This window comes from Camelus ferus, chromosome 35 (assembly GCF_009834535.1).
Source record: "Camelus ferus isolate YT-003-E chromosome 35, BCGSAC_Cfer_1.0, whole genome shotgun sequence".
NCBI lineage: Eukaryota > Metazoa > Chordata > Mammalia > Artiodactyla > Camelidae > Camelus > Camelus ferus.
In genome coordinates this window covers 14831477-14843638 of record NC_045730.1, presented here as the reverse complement: position 1 = coordinate 14843638, position 12162 = coordinate 14831477, and the positions used below count along the sequence as shown (strand labels likewise).

The 12162-nt window shown below is 39.7% G+C and overlaps 1 protein-coding gene across 1 annotated transcript in view; it reads left to right on the top strand.

Annotated features, from left to right (window-relative positions):
* Positions 1-12162, top strand: part of TMEM236 (transmembrane protein 236) — a 51764-nt gene that overhangs the window by 20787 nt on the left and 18815 nt on the right. The window contains exon 3 of the mRNA XM_006192294.2: positions 10159-10231. Coding sequence (XP_006192356.2) covers positions 10159-10231 — 73 coding nt within the window. The remainder of the gene's footprint in view (positions 1-10158; positions 10232-12162) is intronic.

Below are 12162 nucleotides of genomic sequence, written 5' to 3'. Positions count from 1 at the left end.
TGTTTACCTTTTCCTTTATTCTTTCTAATTTTGAATACTATGTGTGTTTCAAGAAAAATGCAACTCCTACCGTGTCAATAGGATGCATTTTCCCCAAAGATGTCTATTTGAATATGATACATGATCCCCAAAGTTGTGTATAGGATATTTTAATGTATGTGGTGTATGTCCTATAACCTGATTGCTAGATGAAGATGATGCGAAAGTAATTGCTACTATAAAAAGTAGGGGTTGAAAGTATGAATTATTTTTGAAGAATACTTGGGTAAATTTCATAGATCCTTAGCACTCACAGATGAACTGTTGATAAGCCCATCTGAGAACCTCTCTGTATGTCCACACTGGCGTCATGGGCCCTAGGAGGCTGGTATTCGAGAACCAGTGAAGCATGTGCCCTGGCAGGACAGCCGAGAGGTGCAGGCCTGAATTCAAATCCCTCCTTCGACACTGACTGTGACACCATGTGTGAGTTATTTAAATTCTTTGAAGTTTAGTTTTCTCATGAGCAAAACAGGGACAACCTAGGTTCTTCATGGACTGTTTTAAGAAGCTGTATAAGATTATGCATATAAAGTTTCAAGCACAGTGCCAGGCAGAGTGAGGACTCAGTGGGTATCAGTGTTATTACCCCAGGCTGAATTTAGTATTTCCATTGAAAATATGATCTGGTTTAATCCCCAGAGTGACTCTGAGAAGTAGTAGAAATGATGATAAAAATGATAAAACTGAAAAAATTATATAAGTGATACTCCATGCGTCCAGAGAATGCTGTAGGTCTCTTTTATCCTTTGAGAATAATGAGGGTGAGTGAAGTGATCTCACGGATATCTTGCAAAGCATTTTGCAAAAATGCATAGTGGTTTTATGTTTCATTTTCTCACTTGACCTGCCCACCAGGGTTGTGAAGATGACCGAGTGCACATAATTCCCATTTTATAAGGGAGGAAGCAGTGTCAGAGAGCTTAAGACACACACACTAAATCAACATTAGAGTCTGAACTTTAATCCAGTGCTCTTTCCTGTGCTCTTGCTGAACACTTCCTCATTCTTTCAGAATGATTGTTCCTTTATGGGGATGCCTGTCATAATTCATAATAGACTAGGGAAATGGTTTGAGGAATGAAGGAAAGCTATTTATATCCACATTATATGGTATATCCCAGTAAATAAGCGGAATCCTTGCCTGGGATACCACTGAGCTACAAATCCAGCCTGAAACTGGGGCAGATTTCCACGGGGAGGGTACCTTGGGGAAGAATCATCCTGGAGGACTTGTGGGGATTCCCAGACTGCTGTGGGAGCTAGGGTTATTGTTCAGGGATTCGCTCATCTTTCAGAGAATAATTACTTTAGATCATGACATGTCAGAATTGTGGGCAGCGCCAAGTTAGAAAGACTCCAACATTTTGGAACATTTTTACCTTGTTTAAATGCTTAACATATTCCTCAAGGTTTGCTGTTGACTTGTTTTAGGGGGCAGTAGTAGCAGCAGCAGGGACAGCAGCTGCATCAGCAGCAGTAGTAGTGGTAGTAATAGTAATAGTGGTAGTGGTGGTGATGGTAGTAATAGTGGTAGCAGTAATCGTGGTAGTATTAGTAGTAGTAATAGTACTGGTGGTAGTAATAGTAATAGCAGTAATGGTGGTAGTAGTAGTAACAGTGGCAGCAGCAGTAGTAGCAGTAATAGCAGTAATATAGTTGTCATCGTAGTAAAATAAGAGCAAATATTTATTGAACGATGACTATATACCAAGAATAGTTGTAAACACACTGCCTGTATTATTTTAGTTAATTCTCTGACCTTTACGAATACGAACACTTACAGTGTCCATTTTACAAATGAGGAAATTGAGGCCCAGAGGTTCAAAGACCACACAGCCGGTGAGTAGTGGAGCAAAGACCAACGCCAGGGTGTCCAGGGTCTGAGCACCTTCCTGTTCCACAGCAGCATACACAAGTGATGGGTTAACCTGAGAAGACAGAGCTCGCTCTTCCCAGCACCTCTGAGAAGGTCGTGGCTGAGTCAGCGTTGGTGCTTAACAGTTACTTCTTCCCAGAGCACTGCCATTTCTCTCAGCGTGTCTGTCATCTGCAGAAACATTCAGAAGATACCAGTTTCTCGTACTTGACCTCAGGCTTTCTATTCTTGTCCCACCATCTCTAGTCAATCAGCATGAGTGTACTCACTTTTGCTTTCTTCTCCCAGCATATGCAGTAAGTCACCAGATTCCATTAGTTCCTCCTCTTTCATCTCTATTTCATTGGCACCTTGCACTCCATGGCTGTTTTCCTCGCCCCAGATAGGCACTCATTTCCAGGGCCACCATACGCTTGAGTGTCTGGCATGGTTCCCCAACTTCTCACCTGTTCAGATCCGATGTCAGATCACTTGTTCTGACAGCTGTTGGTCAAGGAAGCATGAAGAGTATTTGATGAACAGGCTGGGACTCAGGCAACCTTCACAAGCTTATGTCCTTGACTTTTGCTTCTTCTGTCTCCCTCATTCCCTCCCTGTCCTTGCTGACAGAGTAATAATGTTCTTGAAAGAAGTTGTCTGCATGCCAGTTCCACCTGTAGAAATCTATTCTTCCCCTTGCTTGTAGAATTCAGTGTTGACATTATACCACAGAATCCTCGAGCTGGAAGGCACCTTAGAGTTCACCTATGACACTGTTTCTCACAATACAGATAGTCTGCTTCTGATTTTAAAGGGAATTCATGACTTCCTGTGTCTCTAATTATGAGAATAGGCTTCCTTATCTCCTATATTCAAGTAAAATCTGCCCCCATGTAGCTTCCTTTCTGTCTTCTTTGTAGACTTCATCTTATCTGCCCGCCTTTATATGCCAGTGAATTTGGCCATGACCAGAAGCTTTACCTATCGCTCCTTGATTTCCCCTTTTTATTGCTTTTCAAGCACTCTCTTTGGCTCTTGTAATATAAACTGTCACTTATATGATGATGACTCCCAAAGTTGTGTCTCCAGGGATGACTTCCTCACTGAACTCACTGTATCTATATTAAAGCTTTTTGAATATTTGAAGATAGCTGCGCTGCTCTGCCATCTCAGCCACACGGCATCCCAGTCTGTTAAGTCTTCTCTTTTCCAGTGTCCATCAGTTACTCTTTTTTTTTTTTTCTCTAACGGAGGTGTTGAACCCAGGACCTTGTGTATGCCAAGCATGAACTCTACCACTGAGCTATACCAACCCCCCTCCATCAATTATTCTTGTCCTATGATTTCTGGACCTTTTACTCTTTTGGACAGCTCCTTGGGAGGCTGGCTGGCTTATTAATATCTGAGTGTGGTCTCACTGATAGCACAAACCTTCAATTTATTGCAAAGTGCAGTAAAACAAGGTCTGCCTATATATTGGTTTTAGCCAAGCTTTCTAATAAATTTCAGTCTTCCAAATCCTAATTGTGTCATTCAAAATGCTACATGTCCCATTTGATTTTGTGTCATCTGACTTCCTCATCTCCCAAGAGTTACTAAATGTGTTAAATGGCACAGTTTCACTAGAAATCCTCCAGGTTGAAGTAATCTAGTAGGTCACTCTCAGAGTTTTTTTTGCAACAGCAATGAATTTCCTCTCAGTTTCCACTTCTCATTCACTCAGTTCCTCTTTTAGGACACATTTACTGAGTACCACATGCAGACATCAGGTATACCAGTCACCATATCCTAGGACTTAACCTGGCATTGCGACCATCCACTGTCTGACCTCTATTTACTTTTCCAAACTACCTCCTTACACAGAGTCTTCATTCCCACCAGCATTGTTCCCAGGCTACTGTGGGGGAAGACCTGCCTATTTTTTCTCCCTTTTCAGGAAGCTTGTGGTCTACTGTGGAGACTGCACAGTTATGCATGAAAAAACTTAGAAAGTAGTATAAAACAATATACCTTAAATCAGTAAATATTATATGACCCATCACAAGTTCTTCATTAGCCCAGAGAAGAGAGTCATTAAAACTTAGTATTGACAATAGGATCTTATGGTAGCTCATACACAAAAAAATGTGACAATGAATATATATATGTTCATGTGTAACTGAAAAATTGTGCTCTACACTGGAATTTGACACAACATTGTAAAATGATTATAAATCAATAAAAAATGTAAAAAAAAAAAGATTTAATGCTTACACAGTGAAAGAAATCAGTCTAAAAATGCTAAAAAACAAAAACAAAAATAAACAGTACTGACAGTAGGGAAGGTGCCCTTTTGGATTCATCCTCCTTCCTTCCTTATCCCGCCCCATCTGCTCACATACTTAGCAGGTGTTCCATACACGGGGTGTGTGGACTCGGGTTTCCTAAGAGAACACTGTGCTTTGGAGTAGTCAGAGAAAGTCTCACAAGGACAGCTGGATTTGAGCTGAGCTTGAAAAGATTGGAGTGGGAAGACGGTCCATAGGGGGTGAGGACTATGAGTAATGATTTGATGTTAAGAACAACTATGAATTCTTTAAGGGGCGGGAGAAGACCAACTTGCTGAGAAACGAGGGAGTAGAGAGAGCTCAGCTGGGCAGTGTTGCAGAGCGGGTCGGAGTGTGAGTTTTGGAGTTAGAAAGACCTGGGCTAGAACTCATCTTTCACCTTCTGTCTGTAGGACCTGTGGGGCAAATCAATGAAAACTTCCTCATGAGTTTCTCCATCTGTAAAATAGGATGATCCCCGACTCAGCCAGCACCATTGCGGGGTTCGTGTAATGTCTGTGAAATGGTTTCCCACAGTGCTTGGCACAGAGTATACCGCTCACTAGGGCTAGTGCAGGAAGTGGGAGCGTTATTATTGGAGAGTTAAGACCAGATTGTGGGGAGCCTTGAAAGGTAGGCAACGGTTCTTCAAAATTTCCTTCCTTATAAGGACACCAGTCATGTTACATTAGAGTCCACCCTGATGAATTCATATTAACTTATTACCTCAGTAAATATCCAATTTCCAGGTATAGGCACATTCTGAGGTACTGAGTGTTGGGACGTCAACATGTCTCTTTCAGGGAACATAACTGAACCCAAAACAGTCAGCTTTCTGCCCCTGAACCCAAATTCATATTCTTCCCATATGCAAGATAGATTCACTCCATCCCAGCATCTCCAAAACTTTTGATCATTCCAGCATCAACCTTAAGTCCAAAATCTCTCCTAACATGACTAACTCAGAGTCCCCAAACTCATCGTCTAAACCATCCACATCAATTATAGGTAATGGTTGGGATATAGTTCATCTTGGGGCAAAATTCCTCCCCACCTGTATACCTGTAAAACCAGGCAACAAGTTACTTGCTTCCAGAATAGAATGGTGGGACTGGCATAGGATAGACAGTTCCCATTCCAAAGTGGAGAAATTGGAAGGAAGAAAGAAGTCATGGGTCCCAGGCAAATCCAAGACCTGGCAGGACAAATTTCATTAAATGTTAAGGCTTGAGAATAAACCTCTGTGCCTGAACACTCTGTTCTCTGGGGTCATCAGGGTGGGGGCTCCACCCAGTTGGTCCAAGGGAAGCAGCCCCACCCTCTGGATCTGAGAAGGGAGACCCTGGTGGCCGTGGCAGCTTCTCTTGCATCTGAAGCACCATCAAGTCATTCTTCCTTTTCTTGAAGGATAGTACATATTAGCAGCCAGATAGCTTCTATTAGCCTGTTTCCTGCCTGTTGTATCCCGGAAGTCTTCCTTCGTTTCACCCCATCCCCCTTCAGTGCAAGCTGTCAGTATTTCTGCTGAGGTGGTTGAATGGATTCACAAGCCACACCCTTAGAGTTCTCTCCAGAACATGCCCTCTCATTTTTTCTGCTTTTTTTTTTTTTTCTGCAGAATAGGCTGAGAATTTTTCTGAATCTTCAAGTTCTGACCCCTTTTTGCTTAACAGTTCCCTCTTCAGTGTGTCTCTTGCCTTTTACTGTAGTCATCAAGGAGAAACCAGGCAGAGCCTTTGACATTTTGCTTAGAAATCTCCTCAGCGAAGCATCTAAGTTCATTGCTTACAAGTTCTACTTTCTACCCAACAAAACACCTTTCAGCCAAGTTTGCTTCCACTTTATAAAAAGGATCACCTTTCCTCCAGTTTCCAATAACATGGTCTTCATTTCTGCCTGAGACATCACCAGAAGCACTTTTAACATTCATATTTCTACCAACTTTCTGTTCATAACAATATTTGTATCTTCTAGGATGATAGAGATTTTAAAAAATTCAATTTATTAATTTTTTTGTTCTCATTTTGGGGGGAAGTAATTAGGATTGTTTATTTTATTAAAATATTTATTTATTATTGTATTATTTAAATTTTTTAAAATTTTGGCAGGATGGTGGGGGGGTAATTAGGTTTATTTATTTTTGGAGGAGGAGGTACTGGGGATTGAACCGAGGACCTTGTACAGGCTAAGCATGTGCTCTATCACTAAGCTATACCCTCCCCCCAATAGTTTATTTTTTTTACTCTTTCCTAGCTCTCCCCTTTTCCTTCTGACCTCTCACCAGACTCTCCTTTAACTTCCATGTTTCTGCTAATAGTCTCTTCTGAGAGACCCAGCCTTTTTCTATCGTGTACCTTTGGACTCTTCCAGACTCTTTCCATTACCCAATTCCAGAACCACTTCCACATTTTTTGGTATTTGTTACAGCAGTATCTCACTTCCCTATAGCAAAATCTGTTCATTTGCTAAGACTGACATAACAGAGGACTTCTGAGTGGGTAGTTTAAACAACAGAAATGTACTGTCTACCCATTCTGGAAGCTAGAAGTTCGAGATTAAGTTGTTGGCAGGTTTGGTTTCTTCTGAGGGCTGTGAGGCTGTGAGGGGTTCCAGGCCTCCCTCCTAGCCTCTGATGGTTTGCTGGCAATCTTTGGCAATGCTTGGCTTATAAATGCATCACCCTGATTTCTGCCTTCATCTTCACATGACATCTTCCTGTGTGTCTTCATGTAATCTTCCTTCTGTACATACCTGTCTCCAAATTTTCCTTTTTTATAAGGACACTGGTCTTATTGGGGCAGGACCTGCCCTAATGACCTCATTGTAAACTTATAACCTCTGTAAAAACCCCATTTCCAAAAAAGGTAACATTCTGAGGTCCGGGGGTTGGGACTTTACCATATCTTTTTGGGAGGACACAGTTCAACCCATAACACTCTTAACAAATTATGAACATGTGTTAGCAGTAAATCAAGATTTTCAAATACAGATTAGCAGTATTTCTGACTAAATAAAACACAGATTTGGATTGGCATTCACTTATTAACTATTCCACTCATTCATTTAGTATTTATTGAATTCTTGCTATGTGTGCTGTGTGTTGGCATTCTCCAGCATTATGGGGTTCTTGAACTTGGATGAGAAACAAGTTGCATCTCTATTTTCACTAACCTCTAATTGAAAGTAGCATTTCTTTCTGTTATGAACGTTGCTAAAAACCACAGTTGCAGAGCAGGATCTGTAAATTTATTACGTAGATTTTTTTCATATCGCATTACAACTGTTGCAGATACTTCAGAATATGGTTTGTGATCTTCACTATCTTGAAGTTATGAGCGACTAAAGTTTCCACTCGATCTTGAGCACCCCAAAGAAAATAAGAAAACAATGTGTTCTTAGATAGGTGTATATATTACCATATCAAAATGTTACAAGGACGTGGATAACTGTATTTCAACATAATTGCTTTGTTTTGTAAGTCTGTGTCTATTATGCATTTAAAAAATTGTATTCTGAGAGGCTTTCATAGGATTTACCAGATTCTCAGGAAGTTTACTGTACAAAAAAGGTTGGAAACACTGTTCTAAACGCTAGAGATAAAGTAGTAAACAACTCAGATAAGGCACCTGCTCCCTTGGAACTTATCTTGCTTATAGGCAAAGAGTGTGACAAACAAATAAATAAGAAAAGAAATAATCGGCAGAGTTTCAGGTAGTCATAAGGCTGCAAAAAACCAACCATATGTATATATACACATATATGACAAAGGAAGCCAGACATGGGAAGTCTAGGAGTAGAGACTCCGGGGCAAAAAGGAATAGCCAGTGTAAGACTTGAAGGTGGGGCAAGCTTGGTGTGATCCCTGAATAACCAGAGGGTCGTATGGCTGGGGCTAAGTAGGTGTCAGGGAAGAGGCAGAAGAAAGTGAAGAGAGTAGGAGAAATAAGAAAAACCACATCATTTAGAACATGTAGGCGATGGCCATAGGGTTCAATTTTATTCTAATTACATTACTCATCCATTGGAGATTTTGTGTGTGTGTGTGTGTTCAAGTAGTTGCTTTATTTTATTTTTTTAAATATATATTTTTGTTGAAGTATAGTCGATTTACAATGTTGTGTCAATTTCTGGTGTACAGCACAATGCTTCTGTCATACAGGAACATACATATATTCATTTCATATTCTCTTTCACCATAAGTTACTACAAGATATTGAATACAGTTCCTGTGCTATACAGTATAAACTTGTTTATCTATCAGTGAAGATTTTTTAAAATCTCTAAAATACACAGAGTGTATTTTGTGGTAAAATATACATAAAATTTGCCATCTTATCCATTTTTAAGTGCACAGAGCATTGGCCTTTTGTACATTCACATGGGTGTGGTACCATCGCCACCATCCACCCACAGAACCCTCTTCATCGTGCAGACCTGAGAGTCTGTACGCATTGAACAATAACTCCCCTACTCCAGTCCTCCCAGCATTTCGCTTTAGGGAGAAAATATCGCTAGGCAAGAAGAGGCACTAACAGGAAACCGGTTACGAAATACTGCAGATGAGAGATGCTTGTGAATGAACCAGGGTGTTATCAGAGGATGATTTGAAATGTATGTTGGCAGTCAATCAGACAAGATTTCAGGATGATTGGAACAGGTATGGAGAAGAACGTGGGTTCTTTGCCAGGCATGTTAAGTCTGAGTTGCCAATTAGACACCCAAGTGGAGGTGCCATGTAGACAGTTGCATGTACATGCCCAGAGCTCAAGATGGAGGCTAGTATGTATATATTATAATATATTTGGGAGTCATGGGCAAGTGGTTGGTATTTAAAGCCATGGGAGTGGCTGAGATAATTGAGGGAGATAATACAAAGAAGAAGTTCAGGAATAACCCCTGGGGGCACTCATCTTTTAGAGATCAAGTGGGAAGAGGACTCTATGAATACCCTAGCCAGTCTCAGAGAGCTGAGCACTGTGGGAACCTCGATCCCATTTAAAATTTCATCATACCTCTGGTTTGAGCAGGTCGTACTGGGTCTGGCTATGACAGAGTGGCTATCCCACCCCCATCTAGTATCTATCGCTAGAACATCTAAGATGGGGCTGGGATGGAGGGAGACGTGGCTGGACCAAGGAGAAATTCTAAGTCACATTTGAAAGACTCCAACACTTTTTGTACTTAAACACATACAATCCTATAAATGTAATTAGTTTAGTATGTATTTAAGGAAAGAGGAGGTAAATAACTCATTATAGAAAAACTGAGTACATTTTATCTTCGCATAAATTAGTGATGCTAAATATACATTTTAATTCTCTCATGAAATAGAATATTGCATAGAACATTGCATATTGTATCACAATAAGTATTTGATTCCTTGATCATGCAAGGCTTAAGAAGTGGTCCAAAAAACATTTTGAAAAATTATGTGATCTTTTTGTGTATTTGATTTTTTAAAAACGTTGGTTCAAGTGAAAAACAATCCAGGTGTTTTCACTTTAAGTCAACTTGAAGTATCCAATACTGTGTCGTCTCTGAGTGTATTTTTTGAGAAATCAATTTTACAACATAGGGTCTGGTGTCACTTGAGAAAGTCATGCTGTTCGTTTTTTGCAGTTTGTTGCCAGAGCCTGAATTCTTGGGCAGGATTCTGGTGAATGAATTATGAAATTATTGAGTGTCATTTTTCCTGCACTGTGATGCTCTTAGCAGTAGGCAGTTTGCTCATTGACTAGAAATCTCTCACACCTTTTTTCTAGAAAAGCATCCTGGTTTGTGTGTGTGTGTTCCCCTTTGCCACACTCAAACATTTGGGAAATGGAAATGGGGAAGCAGTCACTTCTTAGAAAAACTATAGATGAATGAAACAGGAACTGCAAAATTGGCAACATGTTAACAGGAACTGTTGATCTTGTACATTATTGCTTTTGCTTATTTTTTCTCCTTTGCTAGGAGACCTGTTATGGTGATGTGTGTAGTACTCACCACACTTCCCAGCTTCAGCTTTTCCATAGCAGTGACTGAGGTATGGAATTTTAATTTCTTCTTCTGCAAGATTTTGAGATTTTACAATGTCCTTTGTTATTAAAACTTTTTAGAGAGGTGTGCCCAACAAGTTTCTTTAAGTTAATTTTCTCCCGTCTTCTTCCATGTTGCAATATATATATTTAAAGTGCTAAGATCATTGTTACCTCTGTGATTGTGAAGGAAGGTCTAGCAGCCAATTAAAAAAAAAAAAACTGCTTCTGTGTTTGGGTAAGTGAGAAAGGAATGTTATTTGCAAATAATAAAAAAGCAAGGAATTTGAGAGTAGATCCACATTTGTTTCTCCTGACCTGATGTTTTTCATGAGTGTCCTCAGTTCTAAATGGAATAAAACAGTATCCAAAGGAACAACCACTCTCATGCTAAGACCTTTGGTAATATGTCCATTGACAAATAATTTGTACATGATATTTATTTAACAATAAGTTTAAATTTACGTTTCAACTAAATGCAGCTTCAAAGGGACCCTGATGGATAGTTGGATAGGCACCGGCAGTTCAGGAATATTGGAGGCAGAACTTGCAGGCTGTGAGAACTTTATTACCTGAGAAGTTCAAAGCTGAATGCCCCGCTAATCCTATTAATTTGCAAGGTGCTGTGAAAGATATCATTTTAATTAATTAATTAAATTTTCATTTACAGTGTTGAGTAGGTAGTCATTAAGTGCATGTTACATGCCAAGCACAGTGTTAGGTACAGAGGGTAGAGCCCTCAAAAATTTTGACAGAGTCTCTGGCCTACAGTAATTATTTGTTGACAGTAGAGAGAAAAATAAACAGGCAGTTAGAATCAGTATGAACAGTGCTGGGAGAGCGATGAGTACTGAGTGATCTACCATTAGAAATTACATGACCATTAGAAGATGTCCTAAATACAGCATTAGGACCATCGATGAAAGCATAAAGTAATCTTGGAAGGCCACACAGATGTACTTTGCATCAAACTGCAACACATGAATATTTTAATTTGGATTTATCATTTTCTCCTCCTTCCTCCCCAAAGACCTTGTAAAGCACTTGGATGGTCCCCAAGAGCTTCAAAAATTCAGTTTACAAACTTTCAAGGAACACCACTCTCATAGATGATAGTCTGTCGTTTGAACCCCCTTTTTTGGGGTTCTTTCCCGTTATGTCCCACCCACAGCTACATATTTTTCTTTCCTTTTTTCCTTATTTAATTTTTCATTGAAGCATAGCACATGAACAGAAAGTTCACACAGCATAAATATGCAATGTTAATGGGATACCATAAAGCAAACCCCTGTGGAAATACCACTCAGGTCAAAAAATGAAACTTTGCCAGCTCTTTCAAAGCCACCTCCATACTCCATACTCTCCCTCCTCCCCAAAGGTAGCTTCTACCTTAACTTCTAATATCACAGATTAGTTTATCTGTTTTTGAAAGCTTTATAAAGGGAAATCAAATTATCCACTACCTATCTGTCTGTTTGTCTGTCTATCTATCTATCCATCCATCTAATATGTGTCTCTCCTTGTATTCAGAAGTATGGGTCACTCATGTTTTGTGTATAGCTGTAGTTCATTTTTTTCATCCCTGTAGAGTATTTCATTATATGAATATATCACAATTTATTCATTAATTCTATTCTTGACAGCCATTTTAGTTTCCAGTTTTGGCTATTATAAATAATGCTGCTATGAACATACTTGAATGTGTCTCTTGGTGCCAATGTGTAAGCATCTGAGTAGGTTAAATGTGCAGGAGCAGAACTGATGGATCATAAGACATATCCAACTGCTCAGTTGTAGCAGACACTGCCGATTTTCCAAAGAGATGATGCTAATTTAGCCTCCCACTAGCAGAGAATGAGCAATCACGTTGCTCCCCACCCTCACCAGCACTTACTTTGTAAGTCTTTTTATTTTAAACATTCATGTGAGTATATTCTTG